The sequence below is a fragment of the Felis catus genome, chromosome F1 (genome assembly GCF_018350175.1).
Source record: "Felis catus isolate Fca126 chromosome F1, F.catus_Fca126_mat1.0, whole genome shotgun sequence".
Taxonomy (NCBI): Eukaryota; Metazoa; Chordata; class Mammalia; order Carnivora; family Felidae; genus Felis; species Felis catus.
This window is the reverse complement of record NC_058384.1, coordinates 24,187,992-24,213,718: the sequence shown is the minus strand read 5'-3', so window position 1 is coordinate 24,213,718 and position 25,727 is coordinate 24,187,992. Positions and strand designations below refer to the sequence as shown.

General features: G+C 41.6%; 1 protein-coding gene and 1 long non-coding RNA gene across 3 annotated transcripts in view; one reads left to right on the top strand and one right to left on the bottom strand.

Moving 5' to 3' along the window:
* Positions 1-25,727, bottom strand: part of COLGALT2 (collagen beta(1-O)galactosyltransferase 2) — a 112,762-nt gene that overhangs the window by 28,569 nt on the left and 58,466 nt on the right. For both annotated transcript variants that reach the window (XM_023247551.2, XM_023247550.2), the window contains exons 2-6: positions 17,240-17,350; positions 14,362-14,479; positions 11,532-11,666; positions 6,929-7,133; positions 1,220-1,339 (exon numbers count right to left, since the gene is read on the bottom strand). In XM_023247551.2, coding sequence (XP_023103319.1) covers positions 1,220-1,339; positions 6,929-7,133; positions 11,532-11,666; positions 14,362-14,479; positions 17,240-17,350 — 689 coding nt within the window. The remainder of the gene's footprint in view (positions 1-1,219; positions 1,340-6,928; positions 7,134-11,531; positions 11,667-14,361; positions 14,480-17,239; positions 17,351-25,727) is intronic.
* LOC123382841 lies at positions 13,995-22,814 on the top strand. Its single transcript, XR_006591899.1, has 2 exons — positions 13,995-14,472; positions 22,606-22,814. It is a non-coding gene; the product is annotated as an uncharacterized LOC123382841 (long non-coding RNA).

Here is a 25,727-nt window from a genome sequence, read left to right as displayed (position 1 = left end):
TTTTGCCTAGGTTACCATGTAATGTCAAAAACGACCTCTTCGCCTCTGGCCTGAGCCATCCACTGTCCTGCCCTATTCCAGCCATACTTCCCTTACCATGAGGGTGGCCTTTAGAAATCCAGATTTCAATCTGACATTTCTCTGATAAAAATCCCTTTAAGAGCTCCTCTCTTTTCAGGAAAAGTCCAAACACCACCTTATACATTAGAGGTCCTTCTGGCTGGGCTCTTGCCCACTTTCCAGCCTCAGTTCCTGCCGTGTCTCCCCAACCATCGCTACTGCTCACAGATGTACCTCCTATACTCCAGTGATGAATAACAGAATTTCTCAGATGCTGCATGAAAATGAACTGAAAATATTCCCTCCTTTGGGAAGCCATTTCCAACATCCTCCCCTAGGCAGGGTTTTGCCATTACCTTCTCCTTTAGCCACCACTGAACATTATACGTTACAATTATGATAGCGAGTGATTATTGAGCATTTACCAATTCTGACATCATTCTAGACCCAGAGGCAATAACGATGCAGTGTTTAAGGATGTGAGTTTGGCAGATAGCAAGACTGGTTAAAATCCCAATCTGTCATTTGTTTAGCAAAACAATCTAGAGCAAGTTACTTACACTCTCTCTCTACACCTCAGTTTCTTCATCTTTAATATGGGGATAATAAAAACCCTGTCATTGTTGTTGAGTTAGTGAGACAATATACAAAAAATGCTTAGCATAGTATCTGTGACAAGATAACCTATTATTAAGTTGAAGTCATAATTATTATTATTAGACTTTATTTGTATAAAGTATAGATGGATAGATACATAGATAGAATGGAGAATTTGCCCCCAAACACTAAAGCTGTATCTCCATTTCATAACTAAGGAGGTTAGATTACTTTTCCCAAGTCATATAATTAGAAAGCATAAAAGTTTTGAGTTTAAATCTACACCACAAAATACCAATACGGCCCTTCTGATATTGTACAAAATGTATTTACTGCGTACCCAGCTCTCCACCCGGATCGGAAGCTCCCTAAAGGCAGACCTTGTCGTATTCGTATGTCACAAAGGAAAAGTTTAAGAACGAATTAACAAATGAATAGCTATAGTTCAGCCAAGGCAGACGGATGACTGCGAGATCACAGTCCTGGGAGAAGGGAAAGGCGGCTGGTGTGGTCACGGTGGCAATGGAGCAAGAGCCATCGCCCGAGCTCCTGGGTCACTCACTCATTGCTTCTATCTGGACGTGGATGAGGTTCTCTATGTCTTCCTGCAGGGTCTGATGGGACTTCAAGGGGATGGGCAGGTAGCCATAGTGTTCTCTGTTGCAGAGGTACATCTGGATGCCTGAGGACCCAAGAGAGAAACAAAAGCAACCAATCAGAAAACACGGTTCTTGGTTCTCTAGAGACAACTAAGGGAAAAAAGCTCGGACTGTGGCTAAAGCTGAGTTTGGCACTGGAAATGAATAAGTAGTTGTTTCAGACACTGCCCGTAGACCTCAAAAATGCTCTTTAGTAAGAAAATTTAATGCAGCATTGGGGGCTAATAAAAACCGGGGGCCACTCTTCAGCTCAGAGGAAATTGATTTTTTTCTCTCTGAAGAAAAAGCATACCCGTGGTCTGAAATGAGCACTAAAAGCACGAAGGGATCAAAAGGAGGCAAGGAATTCCCATTCCAGAGAACAGAATGGAACACTGTAATCCGCCTACAGGAAATAACAAGAAGATGAGGAATGAAATCCACATTTGATATGAAAGCAAACAGGAAAATCCTGTGAGGCTGACAGATTATTAAAGCTAAATCTAGGCATATGGAGAACAAAAAACAGAAAACAAAAAACAAAAAACAAAAAAAAAGAAGGAAATTTAGAATTCTCCACAGTTCTCCGAGGTTTTATTTCTCTTAGCAGGCATGGATTTGGAGTCAACCAACAGACATGAAACTTGTATGATGGATTCGTAAAGGGACAAAAAGACTGCATTTCAAGTCCTGCTAAGAATCTGTCATATGACAACGCCAGAAACACGCCTCAGTCCTCCTGTATTCAGCACTGGTTCCAAGGCCCCACGTGACTGACTCCAAGAGTTGCACAGCATCTGTGTTTAACCAGAAAATTAGGAATATAGGAATCAAGATGGTCTCACAAAGATCAGACAACTGACGGTCCTGACTAATGAAAAGATTGCTTAGTTGAAAGAATGAGTCTGCCAAGCTCTGATCCGTGTGTCCAAGCTTCTGATTTGTTAATGGCCATAATCATCTATGCTTTCCAGAGACAGAATTATCTGCATAGTGACTTCTCTATGCTGTGCAGATGAAATTGCCTCCAGTCAGCTGTATCACCTGCCAGACCAGGTGATGCTGTCTCACGGCATTAGCAGAGAAGAACAGGGGAAGAAAAGAGCCTTTAGCCTCTTCCTCACTGAGTCTGGCACAAATCAGGGCTGGTCCAGCAAACGTGGTCACTTCTCTTGCTTCACCAAGTAAACTCACTAATTCTGCTGTTTGCCTACACAAATCCTTCAGGGTCGCTTCAAACGAAAATGTACCCCCTTGCAAAGTCACGATGAGTTCAGGAAGTGGGAGGAAAATGATTTCATGTTTACGTTGTCTCTCTATCCTAATTAGGTAAATCGTCTTACCGTGCAACTTTCCAAAGCTTCAGTAAAAAGGGGAGATGGGACCCAGCCAAGCTGTCCATCAAATGTGAAGGGACAAGAAAGGCATTTTCACACAGCAAGGTCATAGATATTTACTTACCATCACACTTTCTCACAAAGTGACTGGATGATGTGGAAGAAGGAGGAGGAGGAGAAGGAAGGAAAAGGAGAGGGGGTGGATTACAGGAAACAAGGAGGCCCTGAGACATAATTGACAGGAGGGTCAACGTACGGGACAAGGGAAGGGCATCCCGGGTTGAGAGCTGTGGCACCACTCAGACAACAGCAGAAGGTTCCAGAAGAGAAATCTTCACAAACATGCAAAAAGAGAACATCTGATAAATCTGACCATTCTAAGAGATGCTTTAGACAATTAGGGCTTAGTTTTAGGTTGTATTAGTCATAATCAAACTAAGGGAAAAAGGCAGTCATTCAGTTAAATATAGAAGGAAAACTAGCCATAGTCCATAAGTGGCTCAGCTTCGAATTAGGTTCACATATTATAACAACAAAAACACTGGCCATTGATCTGTCTTAAATTGCCATGGAACTCTATCGGGAGGACAGAGTGTTGGGAGGACTGTGTTTGCATTGAGGGAGCACAGGCAGGAGAGAGAGCTAACTCCCCCTCTTCTGTGGTGGACAGTCAATAGATCACATCCAAAGTAAGACCAGAGAATCAAGAGGTAGCAACACAATCATATTATTTAGAAACACAGACATTATATTATACTTCTGTCATCATCTGGAGGCTTTAGAAGTGCCGGTCTCTGGGGTGCCTGGGTGGCTCAGTCGGTTAAGTGTCTGACTCTTGATCTCAGCTCAGGTCATGATTTCATGCGTCGTGGGATCAAGTCCCGTGTCGGGCTCCACACTGAGTGTGGAATCTGCTAGGGATTCTCTCTCTCCCTCTCTCTCTGCTGCTCTCTCCCTCCCTCAAAATAAATAAATAAACTTAAAAACAAAAGTATCTGTCTTCTAGAAGAGGGAAATGATGGTACAGGGGGGTGATGTACAAGAGACTTCTAATTTTATAATAAACCTTGGGGGACTATTTGAACTCTTTCAACTATGTCCATGGATAATTTGATAAAAACGTAACAATTTTAAAAGGAAACGTGTTGATAATTAGTTAAAGCCTATGAAGGAATCTGGTACTCTCAGTGAAGGCTACTTCTGGAGAAAACAATTTTCTTTCCCTGTGAAAAAGAATGGTAAATGAAACTTCACCTCGAAGCTCTGTGCTTGTCATATGAAAATAGCAAACATTTTCTTGTACTCATTAGTACCTTTATACTTGGATTGATACGTTTATTTTTATCCTCGGTGATGAAAGATCAGATCCAGAGAGGCAAGGACTTGTCCAAGGCCATACAGTAAGTCATTAGCACAAAACCTTTGTCCCTAAAGAGCCAATGCCAAGTATCTTTCTATCTGCCCAGGGTTCTGAAGCCCAGGCTGAGAGCCAGTAATGACTCTGGTGGCCATCTTTGCACGTGGCTGGCACTTCTGATTACTACCAGTGATGTGCAGGAGGCAGGGATGCACGCCCATCACCCACATCTCCTGCCTTTTTTGACTCAACAGCAGACGTTCAGAAGATGACTGGCTGGCGCCAGAGATGGTTCCTGTGGCCATGACACAAAGCCCACATCTCTGGCCACAACGGGACGTGAACTCCTGACCCTGGCTTCACTATAGCCACAGAGACTCTTCTGCGACCCCTGTGCTCTCTTCTGGGGCCAGCTCAGCAGCTACACCTCAGGGCACCACCACACTTGGGTTGCGCCTCTCACTCATTAACCGCACATCGCAACGACTGGAGTCAGAGGTGAAAGGTTAAGGAGCAGAGGTGAAAGGTCTGTGGTAAGATGGGGCCGGCTGGGAACATGTAGAGCCTTTATTTCCTTTTGGACATTTAAAAAATGATACTTCAGAGGATGAAACACAGCTAGGGAGCTTCACAGAGTGAGAAAAAGAGAACACAAATTATCTTTCATCAAGACTCTTGCGAGGGAGAAGGGAAGCGATTTGCTTTGGATGTCAGAAAGGAAAAGCATTCATGGGCTGTGCAGGACTCCCAGGCTCATTCTTATCTCTCTTGGAAATACTTTAAGAGAAGTTCAAGTGCCACCATGGGAGCCACAGGACTATCAGGACAGCTCTTTCCTTCCCCCAAATGACAGTGATTCTTTCCTGCTTGACTCCCGGACCTGTTCACGGTTTATACCACCCATGTGACCCTCAGGTTTCCCTGTTTGACAGCTATTACTCATGCTTCCACATGTAAGGATCTTATCTCCCCAAGTAGCACAGAGCCTAACACGATCCTAGGTACAAAGGCAAAACCTAGAGTATCGATTCCCTCTCCTTTCTTTTCTACCTCCTCTCTCCCCAGCTGAATCGCCAAACAGCTTTGGGCCTCTCCACCTTCAATGTTCTGGGAAGGCCTAAGGGGAGTATGACCACTAAGAAATGAAGTCTGAGTGAACAGGCCACGCACAGGACAGAGCTGAAAAATTCCTATCCAGCCTGTGTCCCTCTTCCAGCCCCAAATACAGTTGTTGGTTGAAAAACTACATCATAATAATTTAGTGCATGGGTCACAAAACACCTTATGCAATGACTGTAAATGAGAACTCTGTTAGACAAGGACCATTATTGTACTTCTGAATAGTTCACTTTCTTGGAACACCCTTACTGCAAACTCTGAGGCCAAGGGACTGGCACACTGAAAGGAATGAGAAGGCCCTGAGTCTGCTTCCCATCCTGGAGAAGTCAGAGCAAATCACAGGCCATGTTAAAAGAGGCAGTTTCCATTAACACTGACACAAGAACCTTCATGAAAACTCTCAATCCAGATGAGGATAAGAACCCTGCTTTTGCCTTGACACGGGGATAAAGAATGCCTACACCGGGCCAAAGGGTCTAAACGGCTCTAGCAGCCAAGGGAAAATAGCTTTCCACATGTCTACCAAATATTCTCATTCCTACCAAATCTACAACTGCTGAGTGGGACACCTATGGCTTTAAAGATGGCCTGACCTGTGAGCTGTGGCTTGAATTTGTATTAACATTCTCACCTGCCAGCAAGCTGTCTCAGCTGCCTGGGGTCCTGATCTCACCCACCCTAACTTATACGGCCACATGAGTTTATTCACCATTCACCTACTTTCTAAACTCGCTTCTGCTGGCACTTAAGTAGCACATTTCTGGCTCATTGATGATGGGACCTGACTTCTCTCAGGAAGGTCTGAAATACAGCTTTGCTTCAGGAATGTCGTGGAACTTCCTGTTGAATTGCTTTTGTGAATTAAGTCCTCCCTGACTGCATGTGCAGGGTGGCACAAGAGAAAAAACTTAGCTTCCTGCTGACTTGTCTTCCTCAAAAAGCCTGTACAGGCTGACTCCTCCTAAGTCCCACCAATGGAAATGCTTCCCAGTGGTTCTTGAAAGCCTTAAGTCTGGCTCTGCCTTTCCTTCCATGAGTACTGTGGCAGAGGCTGCTAGGTGCCTCCGTAAGTCTGTCCTCTCCTCTTTTGGAGTAAGAGAACTGAGGTTCTAGACTGCATAGAGTAAAGAGCACATTCTGAGCCTCACTTACAGCTACGTGTTGACCTGTGACTAAGTTCTGGCTAACGGGATATGCATGGAAGCAATATGTCCAGCTCCTTAAATGAAAAAATGCCTTCCCTCTCTGGCTTTTACTTAATGGCTACAATGCATCCATACTGATGAGACATCTTGGATCATACAACTAAGGACGACACCTCATGGAGGATGGGGAAGCAACAGAGAAGCCTGGGTCTCTGAAAACTTTGGGGAACAGAGCCACCGTACCAGCTCAGACTTTTTAAAGAAGAAATAAACTTCTGATTTTAAAGTCTGGGGTCTTTGCCAGTGTTGTTTTGGGCCACTGTCACAGTTTCCTAATTAATAAAAAAAGTCCTTGTAGTGAACAAAATGATAGAGTAGCACCATCGAGAACCAATCACCTGCTCATGGCTCTCCCCACGGGCACCGTCTTCCCAGCACTCAAAAAGAAGAGAGTGGATTTCTGGGGAGGGGCCAGCCCTGGCTCTTGGTCATTGGTGCTCACCTGGACAACGATAAAGAGGGTGCTGGTATGGTTACCGCAAACAACTGTCTCTAATACTGCCTGGGGGGAAAAAAGCTTTATATAGGACTGTTGTATAATAAGATGCACAAAACAAAGGAGCTGGTTAGCTGCAGTGTTTCCATGGTGACGGAACAACTGAACATAAACAGTACCTGCTTGCCTGCTGGAGAAGGCAAAGACGATGATGTCATCAAAGGTCCAGGTGTAGTCCTGGTGGGGGGGATAGAACATCAGCTTGCCAGAGGCTTCCTTCCTGAGGTCAATTAGGAACGTGGAGTGAACCATGGGGACGGGGAAGCAGCCCAACCTCTTCCATTCTCTAATCTGAAGGTAGTCTGGGGTCCGTTTATAGAAGCCCTGGAAAAGAGAAATAGGTGGGCTATGTTCTCCAATCTGAGGGCTTCATCTTTCCCCGTCTTCTGCCAGGCGGACTCCTCCTAAGTCCCCACCAGTTAAGGAGAAGTCCCCGAGCAAAGTCACTGCCCCTCTTCTTATCTTGGACTAAGGATTTCCAACTGAGTTCAAGAAATGCTATTTACATATGAAATAGTACTTTAGGGTCTTGTTTTCAGAAATAATTTGGGTTTCAGCATTATCTCTGGATTTAATGATCTTATAAAAGTACATTTTCTGTTGCCATCTGATAGAATTAAGAGGTGATCAAGCAGGGGCACCTGGGTGGCTCAATTGGTTTAGCGTCCGACTTCAGCTCAGGTCATGATCTCACGGTTTGTGAATTCGAGTCCCACTTTGGGCTCTCTGCTATCAGTGGGAATCTGCTTCGGATCCTCTGTCTCCCTCTCTCTCTATCCCTCCCCTGCTCATACACACACTCTCTCTCTCTCTTCCCAAAATAAATAAAAATTAAAAAAAAAAAAAAGAACTGGTAGAGCAGAGCGGTTAAAAGCACAGGGTCCAGTGTCTAGCTGCCTGAGTTCAAATTCCACCTCAGCTACTTATCGTCTGTACGTCAGGTTACTCAACTTCGCTGTGCCTGTCTCCTCATCTGTACTACAGGAATGATGGCATTATCTGCTCCATGGGGTTGCCTCTAAAAATTAAGTATGGTAAAATCTGAAAACTGCTTAGAATACTGCCTAGCACCAAGAGAGCATCAACAAATATTGGCTAATATTAAAATCACTGTATTATATTGGCTAATGGTTTTAATTAAATATGCAAGTTACTTAAACACACAGCTAGGGGCTTCCACTGCCACTGCAGTTCCTCATTCAATATTCCAGTGAAGCTGCCACAGCTCCACACTTTTTTGGGGGGGTCTCCTTTTGAAAGTTCCTTCTGGATGAGCACACAGGACAACCAACCCCCTTACTCTGTGGTTTTGAACACACTGGCTTGGAATGACCCAACTTGTTTTCCCCAAACTTAACTGTTCATTCAAAAGTGTTCTTTCCTCTGCTGAATGCCCACTATGACTCAGGCACTGTGCTAGATGCTAGAGACGTACCAGCAAATGGGCATCCCCAGCCTTAGCCCTCACGACGTGTGAGGCCCACTGGGGCTTACACTCCAGTGGCACCAACTGTAATTTGACTATTGCCAAAGCTGAAATCTGTCCCAGAAAAGATGAAGACATATGATGTATGCGTGAAGGCGTTAAAAGTGTGTGGAAGCTTTGGGGCGCCTGGGTGGCTCAGTCGGTTAAGCATCTGACTCTTGATTTCGGCTCAGGTCATGATCTCCTGGTTCATGAGTTTGAGCCCCATGTCCTGCTCTGTGCTGTCACATAGGGATTCTCTCTCTCCTTCTCTCCCTTCCCCTCCCTCTTTGTCTCTCTCTCTCCCTGTCTCCCCCTGTCTTTGTCTCTCTCTCAGAATAAATAAACTTAAAAAAAAAAAAAAGGTATCTGGAAGCTTTGAAGGCATCTCGAAAAATGTTTTAGGCGACAGCATGCTCACAGAATGAGTGTAAGGCTTCACAAAGCCAGCACTCTAAAGGGCACCCCACTCGGTGGTTACAGAAGTTCCCACATGGTCGCCATAGTTTACGGTCATCCATTCTGTTGTGATGTCAGGACCCACACATGAGGCACTGCAGCCACTTCTACTTCTCTGACATTCCCTTCGGTGACTAGAGAAGTGTTCTAGCTGAGCCAGCCTGAGCACTGACCACGTGATAACATAGAAGGATCACAAGTTAAGAACTTAAATGATGTGTTTTAGAGTCATCTTAATCTTCCTCTAGCTGTTTGATCTCAGCCCAAGATTAACCTCTTTGAGCTGAGTTTCTTCCCTTGAAAACTGGGATAATAGTTTATTTGTCTCTCTTACAGGGTTGTAGAATGGATTGCATGTGATAAGGTCTATGAAGACACTTTGACAACTGTAATTCGTTATATGAAATATTATTATTACTACAATTTAAAAAAAAAACTTATTTTGGGGGGGAAGGGGCAGAGGGAGAAGGAGAGAGAGAAAATCCCAAGCAGGCTCCACACTGTTGGTGCAGAGCCTAACACAGGGCTTGAGCTCACGAATAGTGAGATCATGACCTGAGCCGAAATCAAGAGTCAGACGCTCAACCAACTGAGCCACCCAGGCACCCCATATTACTACAATTTTTTATTAGCCTTTAGCTTAAGGTTTACTTACATCTTTCAATTTGTGAGCATTCTTTCAAGGGATAAAGGAAACACTGGTTCTTTGAAGGACTGCTAAGGGCACGTGTGAAATACAAAGTTCTAGACTACTTAGGAACAATATTTTCAGAATGAGAATTTTGGAAAACTTATGATGATGAGTCACTGAATATCCTGAGAGTGAGGGGAAGGAAGCAGAGAAAATAAGAGAGAACGAATTAATATGCCTCCTGCAGACAGGCAGAGGTGATAGAGGTCTTTTTTGACAAAAAATGAATGTTGTTGGTAATAATTCCTGTTCTTGGCCACACAACACCAGGGTCATTTTGTGTTTAAAGCCTCTGGAAACCAAGACCTGCCTTAAGCTTATGAAGTCACTGGCTGTTTCTGTTCCCACCCTAGCAGAAGACTGACTGAGGATGGTAGAAAGCCAAAAAAAAAAAAAAAAAAAAAGGAGAAAAATTAGAATTGCCCCTAAGTTGCTCTCTATTTTACTGTGCAAAATAAGTGAGCACATTTCTCCTGTTTGCTTTTAATGATTAAAGCAAATAAGGAGATAATAAAAGCCTAGAGGCTGTAGTTACTAAAGCAATCCACCCTTGTTCCTGGTGTCAATGCATAACTCATTAAAAACAGCCCTTGAGTGACTCTACCATGGGAAACACCGCACATTATTAACTGAGAGTGTATGAATTTAGATGAACTTAATAAAACATTTTCTCCCCAAGGAACCGAATGTCTTTTATACATATGAACTTAATGTCTCCTTAAAAGAGATGTGGGTAACACGCATGCAAAATCTGTAGCAACTGCAGGAAACATTTATAACCAAAGAGGGATGCTTCACCCAGCAGTGTGCTAGAGCCACTGTGTGTTACATTTTCAGAAATTTTGCAAGCCACTTGACATTTTGGTAGCTTCAAATCTGTAAAAAAAAAAAATCATACGATTTCCCACCATTCTAAAACACCACAGACAGTGGCTTTGCATATGTTAAATAATTGTATCATCAAGTGGCTATACTGCAATGACTTCACCTTTCCCTTGCTTCAACAACATTTAGGTTGTTTGCATGGTGGGAGTCCCAACCTGGTGCAAACTGCCACATGCTGCCAATCAGGGCTTTTCCCCAGCAGAGAGGCAGTTATTAAACATTTCTCGGCACAACATTGGACTCATTCTGTATCCAAAACCAAACCAAATATAAAAGAAGGACTCAGACTTTAGCCCTTTTAACATGAGAACACATTTAACATACATTTTTTCCCCCTTAGCACATCTTTATTCCATATTGATACATACTATCTCCATTAGTTTAATTTATCTCTTTATCTAATTTATTAACTAAAGAATAAAAAAATGTAACCAGCCAGACATTCTAGACTTTGAAGATTTTACAAAGGAAAAGAGAGACGATGAAACTTTAAAATTTTGTTTTTCCTTTGAATTTTGTAAAAACAAGCCACACAGCAGTTCTGATTATTAAGATGTCTTTGGAAATATATTTGGCAACATGTATCAAAGGTCATCAACATATTTATTATTACTCTTTGACTCAGTAATTCTACTTTTAGGAAGCTGTCCTAAGGCAATAATATTAAACACAGAAAAATGTACAGTAATCATCATGGTCATTATAATAGCTGAAAGTTGTGAACAACTTAAATATTTCTGAAACTAAGAGAAAGGTTAAGTAACTTGGTGATACCGTTATTAAAAACATGTGAGCTGTTATCCATGATGTTAGAGTGGTGGGAATTCACATAATTTTTTTTTTTACCTTTTTCCATTTTGCAATTTTTCTACAGTGTTCTTACGTTACTTTTAACAACGCCAAAATCCCTAATTAAAAAAAAAAATCCCATAATCAGGGAGGCAAAAAGTACAAATACCAGTACACTTTATTGGTTAATTTAAAGCATCTAAGGCTAAGCTCGTTAGAATATTTGCTTCATAACTCATTAATACAAAATTATATATTAGTTATTATGTATTGGACATGGATTCACCTCCTTTCCTGAACATGCTTGTTCCCATAACAGTGACACACATGTTTTAAGGGAGGAAATGAGACAAGGGTGAATAGGGCGACGGTTGACAGCATGGCTGCCTTGTTAAAACTCAATGTCTTATTAACTCATTAGCCAAAGACTTGCCTGAGGTGTGATTCCGCACCAGAAATTAGAGTACAGACCCCGAGACTCCAGCATGGGTGCCACAATGGTTTTGTTTTCTGCAATCATTAGATTGAGGGTCTGTGGATTAGTTAGGAAGTTGTCAACATCGATGAACTAGGAAAAGAAGAAGAAGACGTCAGGCGAAAAAGTACTTTTTAGTAACGGGTTCAAGACAAACCCGACACTTCTGAGGGATCACAGAAACTTGCTCATGAGACACAGAACCAGTTATCTATGCTCTTCTTATTGAAACCTGTTGAAGCTGGATGGTATTCATTCAGGCACATACATTTAGACTAACTCCCTCATGTCTAGCTCTGCCTAAGGCACTAAGCGATAAATTGGGGTTACCATACTGGGTACAACAAGCACCCAGCCTACACCTTGGTTAGTGGTTATTAACCACTAACAGCTCCCAAGAGCTCTTAAAGATTCATCCCCATGCACTCATTCAGTGCCTAGCCTAGGTACAAATGAACAGACTTATTTAGGTTGTCTTAATCATGCCAAAATGGCCCCCAAACAGATCCATCAATGACATTTTAATGTTCCAAGTAGAATTTTTGCTGAAAGTACATTATATCAACCCACGAAGCTGTTTCCCACTCTCAGAAGAAGCCCATGTTAACACTGATTCATTTACAGGGATAGTTTAGCCATAGAGCTTATTATATAAAATAAATAATCTCACTGAATGTACACTTAAAAATAACTAAAATGATAGATTTTATGTTATGTATATTTTACCACACACACATACAATCAGAAGCTTTCATTCTGATGATAGTCGATCTGTTTACCAAGAAAATGTGATTCATCATTTGTGTGCTTTAACGACATTTAAACAGCTTTACAATATTAAATATCATCAACTTGAAGACTTATATGAGGGGCCCCTGGGTGGCTCAGTCGGTTGAGCGTCCGACTTCACCCCAGGTCATGATCTCGCGTTCCGTGAGTTCGAGCCCCGCGTCAGGCTCTGGGCTGATGGCTCAGAGCCTGGAGCCTGTTTCAGATTCTGTGTCTCCCTCTCTCTCTGACCCTCCCCTGTTCATGCTCTGTCTCTCTCTGTCTCAAAAATAAATAAACATTAAAAAAAAAAAAGACTTATATGAAATTATTTGTCTTGAAAGGTTGCATGTGATAAATTATTGGGATGGTTTTTGTTGTGGTTATGGGTTGGAGGTGGACCTAGGTGAAAAGTATTCCTTTTAGGAATTAGAGTTCAGTGATAGAGAGCAGATATTGACAAGTCTAATGAAACAATATTGTCTTTGCTTTTTTGGTGTTATTGCTAGTGTTGTACTGGAAAACGTTCACCAAAAGAACTAAATGGGTTTGGGGTGCTACCGATGAAGAAGTTGATTCCCATAAACTTGTGAAGAAAAAAGCCCCTGTCAATTTTCAGAAGGGAAATGGGCCTGCAGCTCCTTGCTGCCTAGGAAGCTGTCCTCTCTTCCAAGTAAGATAGGTTCCTGGAGGATAAGCACAGAATATAACATGGGTTCCTAAGCGTCAAGTCCAGTATTTTTCTGGACCACTCTAAGAAAGTTCTAAGAAAAGTGATGGAACCTTTTCATGGCGAGAAATTCTTCACGAGAACCCAGAATAAGTGGGAGCAACCCAGAAGTCAAGCAAGTGACACCATTACCCTGCCGTGCCCTGACCGCTTCTTTAACTGGGACATTTCTCAGGGTTGTTTGTGCAACTGGTAGCCTTTAGGGATGAGGTAACATATCTTCCCAGAGAAAGAGCAGGTTTGCTTACTGCTTGCTATAGAAGCAGTGGGCTCCCTGAGCTCTGGGTTCCTCAGCTGCAACACAAAACCACTGTATGCAGAACATCCATCTAAGCCCACACATCACTTGTGTGATGCCACAGGCATGCTGGTGGATGTGCTGCTTGTTGTAGGTAATAATCCTTTGTATTAAAAAAAAAAAAAAGAAGGGATTCCATTCCCCCAAATCACTCAGGAGCAAGAGTTTCCGAGCTGTTAATTTGACTCTTTTCTTTTTTATAGAATTAATTTCTTATATCTGAAAAATTTTCTACAAAGTTAAGAATCTTTAAATTTCTTTGGCTCAATTGTTTCAGAGTCCGACTTTGGCTCAGGTCATGATCTCATGGTTCGTGGTTTGAGAGTCTTGCATCAGGCTCTGTCCTGACAGCTCAGCTCCTGGGGCCTGCTTTGGATTCTGCGTCTCCCTCTCTCTCTCTCTGGCCCTCCCCTGCTCTTGCTGTGTCTGTCTCTCAAAAATGAATACACATTATAAAAAAATGTTTATATTTCTTGGGGCCCCTGGACGGCTCAGTCAGTTACGTGTCTGACTTTGGCTCAGGTCATGATCTCGGGTTTGTGAGTTCGAGCCCCCCAACGGGCTCTCTGCTGTCAGTGCAGAGCCCGCTTCAGACTCTCTGTCTCCCTCTCTACCCCTGCTCTGCCTCACATATGCTCTCTCTCTCCAAAATAAATAAACATTAAAAAAAAAAAGAAAAAGAAAGACTTCTATTTCTTTACCCAGATCATTCCCTATGAACTAAAAGGATTCAGAATTTTTAATATTTTTAATAATCCAGGAGCTTCTGTGCCTCCTCACTGAAAAAGCATGTCAGGGATGGGTCTGAGATAAAATCCAGGTACCCCAAAACTAAGTTCCCCAGGTTATCCCTTGTGCCTTTATTAAAAAGTGAGGGAGGTGGTTCCTAAACAAAAGATGGTTTTAATTCCTTCCACGGTGCTAGATTGTGAACAACTGATTTAGACACATTCTACATAACATTTGTCAAGAAATCAAACATCTGTTTTTACCAGAATGTAGTCTGACCATTGTTCCCTCGCAGTTCGAAGGGCTGCCTGCCGCAGTTTCATCACATGGGCAAACCGGGAGCCTGGCCAATGCTTTGGTCCAATTTCATCAGGGTAAGATCTAAAATAATAATAATAATAACAGCAATAATAATAGGTTATAATTATTGAGTGCCTATATATTCCAGGCTCTGTCCTAAATGTTTATATGCACTAACTCATTTCAACTTCCATCAGCTCTAGGGGGTAGATGCTATTTTTGTTATCATCTTCCTCATATTACAGATAGAGAAGGGGGGGTTAAGTAACTGGTGGCTTACTATGCACAAGAATCCTCATATGAGGGGCACCTGGGTGGCGCAGTCAGTTGGGCGTCTGACTCTTGATTTCGGCTCAGGTCATGATCCCAGGGTTGTGGGATAGAGCCCCGCGGTGAGCTCTGCACTAAGTGCGGAGCCTGCTTGGGATTTTCTCCTTCTCTTTCTCCCTCTGCCCCTCTCCCTTGCACATTCTCTCTCTCTTTCTCTCTCTCTCTCTCAAATAAAAGAAAAAAGAAAAAAAAAGAATCCTTATATGAAATATTTCAGTGGGTTCTAAGAAGAACCCACTGAATCCTTACAAGGTTAGTACCACCATTCTCTCCAATTCACAGATGAGGAAATTGGTATAGACTGGCTAAGTCATTTGTCTAACGCTACATAGTTAATAAGGGGCACCGTCAGAATTTGAATCCAGGCGTAACCGCAGAGCTCATGTTCCTAAGCACTTTTCAAATATATTCTGCCATCAAATAAATTTAAAAACCTGGCGGCATAAAATATGAGTTTCCCAGAAAAAAACAAAGGTTACATTTACTTGGTCAAGTATCAGTAAAGAATTTCATAGAGCCTAACACATTGATCTACCCCAGGTAGAGTGAGAATGTGGAGCAGATATAATGTCATTGGAATCTCTATCCACATCCACAAAACAGTCAGGCCACATCAGCAAGTGGGTTGGCACCTCCTCAAGAACACTTCTGAAGGCTTCCAACTGGTATGGGGATTGATACTGTCACAGTAGCCCCAATCTGGCCATTTCAAGTTCTTGTAGCTGTGCTAGCAGTACCTTTGTGTTAGACAATGAAAAACCACAAAAACAACGAGAACGTAATTATAGAAATAAGATTAATAAACCTATGTATGCACAGGAATGCTCTAAGATGTCTTTGCAATTATTGCTTCAGTGAAAACTGGTGGAAGTCCTGTTTTTCTCAATATATTGCCCCCAAATGCCTTCACTAATACTTTTCCCATTGACCTTGGCATACCATATATTTAGTCAAAAGCTGGGTACAGAGAAAATGACCAGGGTACAAGGTAGGTACATAGTCTTTTCAGCCATTCTAATCAGGCCAAATTCCAAAAAAGCATTCAAAATCTTTTATAGTGTTCAAATTTCATTGTTAACTTTTGCTTGATACGTGGACCATATGCTGGGATTTGAGATATATATGTGTATACATATATAGTAAAACTATTATCTCGAAAGGAACAAAACCCAAAAACTTGTTCTGGAATGACATTTATTATTATTATTATTATTATTATTATTATTATACAAATTTGGCTTTCAACAAATGACTTATCCTGGGCAAAAATTCAGGCAACTCAATTGATTCTACTTCTACAATTTCTTAAGCTAGAATTGCAGTGGCCTTGGGAACATTTACAATAGTTAGTTTTAAATACACTTATTCATGTTGTCACTCACTCATTTGTTCATCCAACAAGTATTAATTTAGTGCCTGCCAAGAACATTGCACTGGGGAAAAATATGAAGTATTTGTATACTGTAAGCTCTGCCAAAAGACCCAAAACTTACTTAGAAAAAAGTGCATAAATTACATAGTTAATTAACAAAGTTAGTTAAGCGTATTGCCGTGTCAAAAAGGATGAAGTAGAAAATAGCAACACGCGTGTTGAGAGAAAGGTAGATTTTTGTAACTGGAACAATTAGGAACAGCTAGGTGGGGTTTGGCATAAAATTTGGTTTCGAAGACAGAACGGGCCTTCCTGAAGAACAAACCTGCATGAGTAACCGCCTCAGGTTGAAAATACAAGGAACATTCTAGACAAAGCAGTTTCCTTTTTGGAAGAAGCAGGCAATATGGATGCACAGCTGTTGGTGTTAAGTTCATGGAGTCTTTAAAACATAGAAAGAAGTCTGAGAATACCTCAGTTCAAAAACTGAGAATATTCATTTCAAATACTGAACTTCGTTCTGTGGGTATTGGAGAGCCATTGGAGTCCTTTTAACAGAGAAATTAAACCATGTCATTAGGGTTTTAGTTAAATTGATTTGACAGTAAGGTATGTAGAATGACCTTGAAGGTGGAAACAACTAAGAAATTGCTATGGTTACGGGAGGAAGTAACCTAAATGTCCATCAGTAGGGGACTGACTATTCATTATCATTATGTACCTCCGTACAATGAATACTAAGAAGTCATAAAAATAATGAAGAAACCCCTTAATTATCACTATGGAATGATTATGAAAATATGATAAATTAAAAAAGCAAGGTATATATATAATTTATGCCAAATTTTCACTATGATCCCATCAAATACAAAATATTTATACATATATGTAAATAAATAATATAACTATTTTACCATGTATGCTGGGGCAATTTATTTGTGAACTAAGGAGAACCTGAACTTGGCTGGTAGCTGCAAGAGTAAAGAGGAAGAGAGAAATGTGAAGCTCTGTCAAAGGAAGAAATGGCAGGTCCTTGTAACTTACTAGTCATATGTGCCTCCAAGATTAGACCCCTGCCTGGCTGGAAAACTGCTTAAGGGAGTAGGGATAAATAGTTCACAAAATGTCTTGCTACTCACTCTGGTTCCTCCATAGGCCTCCACTCCACATAGTGATAGAACCGCTGTACATTTTTCAACCACTCCCTGAGTATTTCTGTTGTATTATCCACATTGTGATCCGTGGCCACCCTGCGTGAGAGAAAGAACGATACATCTCAGTAACCATCCAAAGAAAGAGGGGGCTAATCCCAAAGAGCCTGGGTTATTTGAAAGGTGAATGGCCAGTTCTGGGGGAAGAAATGTATATATGAAAATGATATCCCTCATGGTCCAAACGAGACAACGGATTTCTGAAGTGAGAGATACTGCTTCCAATCATTTTTGTGTCATTAGTTCCTTAAACAGGGCTCGGCCAATAGTAGAATCTGTAAGTGGTTGTACTAAAATTGTATAAGCAGAAAATGAATTAAGCCACAGTAGGCTAAGCCAGAGTAAGTTAGCCAGAGTAGGCTAACTAATCTTTTTGGAAATTTTCTTTGGCTTCATTTTTAGTTATCCAAGAAGTAAACTCTATCTTTTAACATCCCTAACAACGATCTCAATTTACACAATAATTCAGTTGCATTTTCCTCTCAAGTTTGTTTTCGGATCACAGCAAAATTGCTAATCGGTGGTACTGGCATTACATACACTCGAGAGGAAGGTGACGATAATGATTCCCAATATGAAACTGAAAATCTAAGGTATTTTTACCAATTTTGGATTAACATTACCATTACTTACACAAAAGAGAGTACCTTCAGAAGTCTTCAAATAATGTATACAAAACTTGTTTCTACCTTAAAAGTTTAACAAACCAATCTGCTTATAAAGGAATTTAACTCAGTTATTAGAACAAAACCTTTTTAAAATTGTATCACAAAAAGAATTCATGCTGTATATAAGACATCTAAAACAAAGTTATAAAGAACACCTAAAAAGGAAGAGATGTATCAGTCAATTGGAAAAGATGAAGAAAGAAAGAATTATAATCTTGACATCAAATAAGGTGGAATTCTGGCCAAAAAAAATACTAAATATGACAAAGAAGGATACTTTATAATGGTAAAGGACATAATTCACATCAAGAAAACAATAAATGTGAATTTCCATGTACCTTCATATAGTACAGGAGCTGGCAAACTTTCTTTAAGACCAAGATAGTAAATATTTTAGGCTCACAAGCCAGACACTCCTTGTTGCAAATACTTATAACTCTGCCTTTGTAGCAGAAAAGCCACCATAAGTGGTATGCAAATGAATGTTCATTGCTGTATTCCAATAAAGCTTTATTTATAAGAACAAACAATGGATCTACAGGCTGTAGTTTGTCGACCCCTGACAACAGAAACTATGGAGACTTCAAAAGAAAAACAGGAACATTAATGAGATGTTAGTATACCACTTTCTTGTTTTAAAGATCTTATTTATTATTATTATTTTTTTAATGTTTATTTTTGAGAGAGAAAGAGACAGAGCAAAAGCAGGGGAGGGGCAGAGAGAGAGGGAGAGACAGAATCCAAAGCAGGTGCCAGGCTGTGAGCCGTCAACACAGAGCCTGATGCAGGGCTTGAGCCCACGAACCGTGAGATCATGACCTGAGTCAAAGTTGGACACTTAACCAACTGAGCCACTCAGGAGCCCCAAGATTTTATTTTTTTAAGTAATCTCTGTACCCAACGTGGGACTTGAACTTACAACCCGGAGATGAAGAGTCGCATACCACACCACTTTCAGTAGAAAATGGTGCAAACGGGAGGAAGTAAATATTACAGAGAATCTATAGAACACAGTGAGACTATGCTTTCTTCTCATGCACATGTGGAACATTCACAATTGACCAACAATTACACTACACAGAAGCCTCCACAAAATTGAAAGAAGATATTCTCTGATAATAAAGTAATAAAACTAGAAAGTGGTAATAAAACAAAAAAATTCTGTTAACAACTCTCTATTAAATAATCAAGGCAGAAAGTCCAGAAGCATAAAACAGGAAAAGAGTAGAACAAATAAATTAAAATGTTTCTTTTTTAAAAAATGTTTTAGTTTTGGGGCACCTGGGTGGCTCAGTTGGTTAAGCATCTGACTTTGGCTCAGGTCATGATCTCGTGGTTTGTGAGTTTGAGCCCCTGTGTTGGGCTCTGTGTTGACAACTCAGAGCCTGGATCCTGCTTTGGATTCTGTGTTTCCATCTCTGCCCCTCTCCCACTCATGCTCTCTCTCTCTCTTTCTCAAAAACAAATAAATATTAAAAAAATTTTTTTAATGTTTTATTTTTGTAAAATTCCAGTATAATTAACAGTGTCATATTAGTTTCAGGTGTACAATATAGTGATTCAACAATGCTATACATTACTTAGTGCCTATCGTGATGTGTACTCTGAATCCTCTTTGCCTATTTCACCTATCCTCCCATCAACCTCCCCTAAAATTTTCAGGAAAATTAACAAAACAACCATTTGTTAATCTAATCAAGATAGCCCAGGAATATAAAATAATTGACAAGGATGAAGGGAATATGATTGATATGAAAGAAATTATTTTAAAAATCACAAGCAATTACTTTTCACAACCCAGAACTAAATTTAAAAACTGGATATAATGGAGGATTTCCTAGGAAGATGCATGTTAACAGAATTGACTTCAGTAGAGATGTAAAACTTAAACAGAACAATTACCAAGGAAGAAGTAAAGAAAGAGAAAAAAGAAAACATTAGGCCCAGACGGTTTCCTGGTAGAATTCTCCCAGATATCCTAATATAGTAGATATTTCCAATGCTATGTAGCTTGTTCTCCAGAGCTTAGGAGAAAAAAATGAAAATTCCAAGTTCTTTTAATAATGCAAGTTTCCATCAACTGACGAATGGATAAAGAAATTGTGGTTTATATACACAATGGAATACTATGTAGCAATGAGAAAGAATGAAATATGAAATATGGCCTTTTGTAGCAACGTGGATGGAACTGGAGAGTGTTATGCTAAGTGAAATAAGCCATACAGAGAAGGACAGATTCCATATGTTTTCACTCCTATGTGGATCCTGAGAAACTTAAAAGAAGACCATGGAGAAGGGGAAGGAAAAAAATATGGTTAGAGAGGGAGGGAGCCAAAATATAAGAGACTCCTAAAAACTGAGAACAAACTGAAGGTTTATGGGGGGTGGGAGGGAGGGGTGGGTGGGTGAGGGTATTGAGGAGGGCACCTGTTGGGATGAGCACTGGGTGTTGTGTGGAAACCAATTTGAAAATAAATTTCATATTAAAAAATAATGCAAATACGATATTAATACCTAAATCTGAGGAAGACACGCACACACACACACACACACACACACACACACAACTTCAGACCAATATCTTTTAATGAATATGCCACAAAAATCCTAAATAAAGTATTAACAAACAGAATCCAACATCCTATTAAGAAAACATTATATAGCATAGCCTAGGATTATTCATTATAAAAGGAAACCCATTAATATAATTCACTATATTAATGGACCAAGAAAAATCATATGATTACTTCTGTAAATGCTAAAAAGGTCTTTAACAAAATTCAACATCTATTCCTGATTTTTAAAAACCACACTGAATAAAACTAAAACAGTAACGAAGGGAGGAAGGAAGGAAGGAAGGAAGGAAGGAAGGAAGGAAGGAAAGAAGGGAAGAAGGCAGAAAGAGTAAACAGAAGAGTCATGGGAAGATAGAGGTGTCTGAGATTCTTCAAAGGGAGTAAAAACGCTTCGATTTTATGGGCAATTCAGCAGTCCCTCCTGGAAGGAAAAGCCATGGGCATTAGCAGCAGCAGGGGTTCCCTGGGAACATGGCCTTGATAAGAGCAAAAGAGAAGCGAACAGTGGTTACTTCTTCCATATATGGCTATTTCAGTAAATAGGGCTTTGTTAAACACAATCTATGATGGCTCTTGTTCTCCCTACCTGAGCTTTTGGAAGTCACTGCTACTCCCAAAGTAACAAAAATCTTTAAAGGAGAGAATATTCAGAAGTGCTCAAGAGAAAACAATAAATTGTTAAGCAAAGCATAGTGAAGCCCCATGTTATATAGAGAGTAAATTTCTGTAAAACACCAAGTAGCTTGAAACTATGGGACTTAAGCCATAAGGTACAGAAAAATGGGGGATCGAGGCATATGACTAATATTTGAAAATCTCACTTTACAAGATCAGATATCTGAACTAAAACTAGCCTTACCGAAAATATTATTCCAAAAAAAAAAAAAAGAAGAAAATATGGAGCTGATGCCAATGGCCAATCCAATCTCCTTTCAAGTCTTTTCAGGTTAGAATCAGCTCCTCCTTCCAGGAGAAGGTCCAGGAGAGGAGGAGACCCGCAGACACACTTGGAAATTCCACTAACCAGATGGGAAGTGAGGTGATGTGTACAGCTGTTGAGGGACATGTGCAGTGTTGTGACACCAGGTGGTCACTTTCAGATGAAAATGGGATAATAAAAGGAGGCAGGAAAGCGGGCCAGAAAGCAACATGGAAGAGGCCATGGGCCCCATCTAGCTTGCGATTGTGCTGAGAAGTGAAGAATCTCAGACTGTCGCTGACAATCATGTCCACTGTGATACATGGCCACAAGCCACCAGCCAAGTAGCCATGAAGGGCACTTTGAGAGTCAACCCATTCATCTCACTGCATGAAGCATGGGTAGAGCAATTCCTGAATTGGAGGATCAGCTCTAATGCACATTAGTCTTTGCTCAAGATACTAGAACAAGAGTAAGTTAAACCAAACAAGATAAAAAAAACATCTTGACTGCAGTGTTAGCCAAAAGTTATGGGAATTCTACATGCTTGTCCAATTACTATAAATAGTGTGGGCAAATTCACACAGCATCTACTTCTTTCCTTGGTTGCTGTTTCTTCATTACACTTTGCCCTGCCTACATCGATGCATCTCCTCATCATTTTAACAAAGTTGGTCTCATTGTATGAAAATTATTTTCCTGGTGTGCGACTAAACAACTCCAGACTCTGCCCAAGTATCCACTACTAACAAACATCCTTAGAAATGAGCTTCTTGGATGTTTGTAAAAGTAGATGTGTCTAATTAAAAACAGGGGCATGTGGGTGGCTCAGTTGGTTAAGCATCCGATTTTGGCTCAGGTTCTGATCTCACAGCCCGTGAGTTCAAGCCCTGCATTGAACTCTGTGCTGACAGCTCAGAGTCTGGAGCCTGCTTCGGATTCTGTGTCTCCCTCTCTCTCTGCCCCTCCTCTGCTCACATCTATTTCTGTCTCTCTCTCTCAAAAAAGTAAATAAAACATTAAAAAAAAAAAGACAACAGAAGCACAGATTTGAAGTACTCTCCTTCTTGAGTGCAAAGAATTTCCTGTTCAATTACTTCCCCAAACTGTTAAGATTCTTTTTGTTCTCAGGCTTCGTGGCAGATGAACAAATTCTCCAGATGTGGTCGGAGGTCCATGCACACCGGTCTTTGATCTCCTGCCCTGTTCCAGGGGAAGAGCAGCGCTGACCACACCAGCCCACTGAGGAAGACTTGCCATCCCCCCCTCAAGACAAACTGCTCTGTCCCTCCACGCCCCTGGCACAGGCGAATAAACAGAAACCCAGGGAGACACTCTAACTGCTGCCTTTTTCATCCCTCTGACCAAAAATGTGTTTCCGTTCGAATCCACAATCACGAAAGCACACGGGCGCTGGTCTACACAGAGGGCTGGGGAGAGAGATAGCAACGGCCCAGATGTGAGGTCCCGGGGGGAAACACAAGTCTCGAGTGAACAGCTCTATTTTCAGAGCCCTGGAGAACCGTGTGGTGCCTACCCTGCTGCAAGTCTCCACAAGTAACTAGACACAGGCAAGGCTGCAGCTGGGAAGGCTTTTCCCATCAAGCTAAGAAACTGAGGGGTCAAGATGTGTGATCCCCTTCAGGGGAAGCCCAGGCATGTCACCCCACAGAAAGCTCCTTCCCGTCCCATAGAAACTGAGCCTTGGGTCTGCTAGCCTTCTCCCTTCAGGCCAGGAAAGGCACCCAGCAAGGTAATAGACATCACTCAAGGGCTCCTTGAAGAAAACAAATGTGTGAAGAGACATCTGGAGAGGTGATTTGCCTACGATTTACAGTTGCTTACATCAACAGCCTGCTTCCTCTCTTCCCTGGGTCTCTCTGGCTCAGGATGAGATAGTAAGGTGAGCTCAGCTCTTGAGTCATGCCAGTCCTCACATAATTGATTTTCTTGGAAGGTCACCATGCGACAGTGGCTTCTCTTTAGCTCTAAGAAGTACCAGGACCTGCTGGCCATGAAGAGGGCTGCCTCCACCAGGAGAGCTGTGGCCCTGATTCACCTGTGGTGCTCGCAGTCAGTTGCCTCTCTGTCCATTGGTCCTTGCCGGCTTTCTTTTGAGCTAGTATTTGAAATGGAAGAGCTGATAGAAACAAGTGCAACATCCACTCGGCTTCAGAGGAAAGTCTGGGCCATTACTCACCAGAATGCTGCCTGCGCCTCTACTTTCTGATTCTGCTTCTAGTTCCTATTTCCTGTTCTCTAGCTGTGCACATCAGCAAAGGCCCACGAGTCTCAGATTCAAAGTCAAATGAGGAAAAAGAGAAACACATACTGCAAATACCATCAACACCACAGTGCAGGGCATCTCCTTGGTTAATGAATTTCCCCGGGGCCAGCAAGTGCATTGTCACTGTTACAGGGAAAAGTGAGAGTTCATGGAACAGACCAGTAAATAAACATGTCTGCAGGATGATATGATTTTACTACTCGGCTGGGCCAAAAGAAAAATATTGAGATTTCTCTGGCAATGTCTAAACACACTGACATTTCTCCTTGTTCCAGAAGGTCAGTTTTCTTTCCTCAGTCTTGGCTCTTAAACTAACAGCCAACTTGAAATAATTAGAACTGACTCATTTATTTTTACCACAAGTCCTTCTGAGGTTGTGAGGGCTAAACTCACATTGGTAAGTGCGGGGCCACTGGAGCCATATTGAGGATGCAGACTGGACCTTGCAGCAGGTGAACCACAGATGTTGAGGACGTGGTCCTCCCGATTACTTGCATCTGCACTGACCCTTAGGGAATGTTCTCAGCTTCCCTGCCACCCCAGAAAGCCCAGACTTCTAATGCTACAGAACAACAGGGCTGCAATCGGTGGGCCAGGACAAAGGCGACAGTGCACAGTGCTTGATATTTGCTACCCCAGAACCTACAAAATACAAACCCCAGAGGCTCAAGGGAATGGTGATGGAATGAACAACGAGGTTAGTCATCACCCAGACGATTCACACCATGACTAGTAAGTTGGCAAAAGTGAATTTTCCAACTTGGGACTTCAAAAACTGAACTACCCTCTGAACTTGTTTTCATCCAGCAAGGAAGACTCATGGATGTAGAAAATAAAGAGCTCACACCTAAAAATAAGATTCCACTTTTTGAAGCAGACAAATTTATTTTTGTCATCAAAGTCCCACCACCTCTTTCTCTGCTCTCAGGCGAAGCCTCACCAAGTGCTCTGCCAAGGGGAAGAGATATGCTTGGCCACTTGGCAAAATATGCTGATAGATTCCTGCTTCTTGCTTACTGTGTAGAGCTGTTTAAAGACCTAGAATCTGTCTGCTGGGTGAAAACTAGATCTGAATATGGTTAAGGAGATGGACGTGGACCAGGGGCTGGGGATTTCTCCCAACGAAAGCCTTTTCCTAGGTCCTGCCACATCAATTAGCAGCAGCTCCTCCCAAGGAACTAAGGAATCAGGAAAACTCACTTCTCACGAAACCCTCCTCACCGACAAAATAAACGTTTCTACTCCCTCCACATCCTTCCTCCAGATGTCCCATTTAATCGCAGAAACAATCACAGGCATTGCACATCTGAAGACTGGATAAGAGTGATATAAAAGACAAACAAAAACAAAACAAAACAAAACAAAACTCTGTTTCTGAGAATGCAGTCAACCAAAGAATCAATTTCATTCCTAAAGGATAGGAAAAGGAAATGGTAAAAATTGCCAACTGACCAGTGAGAAGTCAATTCAAGAGCCCAACGCCATCGTACTAAAGTGCAGATGAACTTAAACATATTACAAATGAGTTATTTCTTGACACTTTGGATTCTGAGATATAGTTTGCCTCTCTTGGTGTTAAGAACCCCTCACCTGTGGACAGGCACTAGCCCATTCTGAGCCCTATAATTACATCGCCCCATGTTACAGAAGAGAAGGCTGAGGATGAAAGGTTATGACTTGCTCAAGTCATGCAAAGGGTGGATGTCAGAGCCTGGACTTTTCCTTCGGATGCCCCATCCCAACCCTAGTGCAGACTTCCCCCACTGCACTCACCTGTCAGATCGGAAGGAATTCTATGTGTTGACAAGGACATTGATCAAGAGGACCAGAATGGTCATCTTGGAATGAAAGGTTGGTCCCCGTTTCCAGAGACCCCTTGTCATACTGGAATATGTTCGTGCCTAAAAGTCCTGCCTAAAAGTTCTTGTAGGATATAAACAGGCTTTTATCTCTAAACCCTGGATAT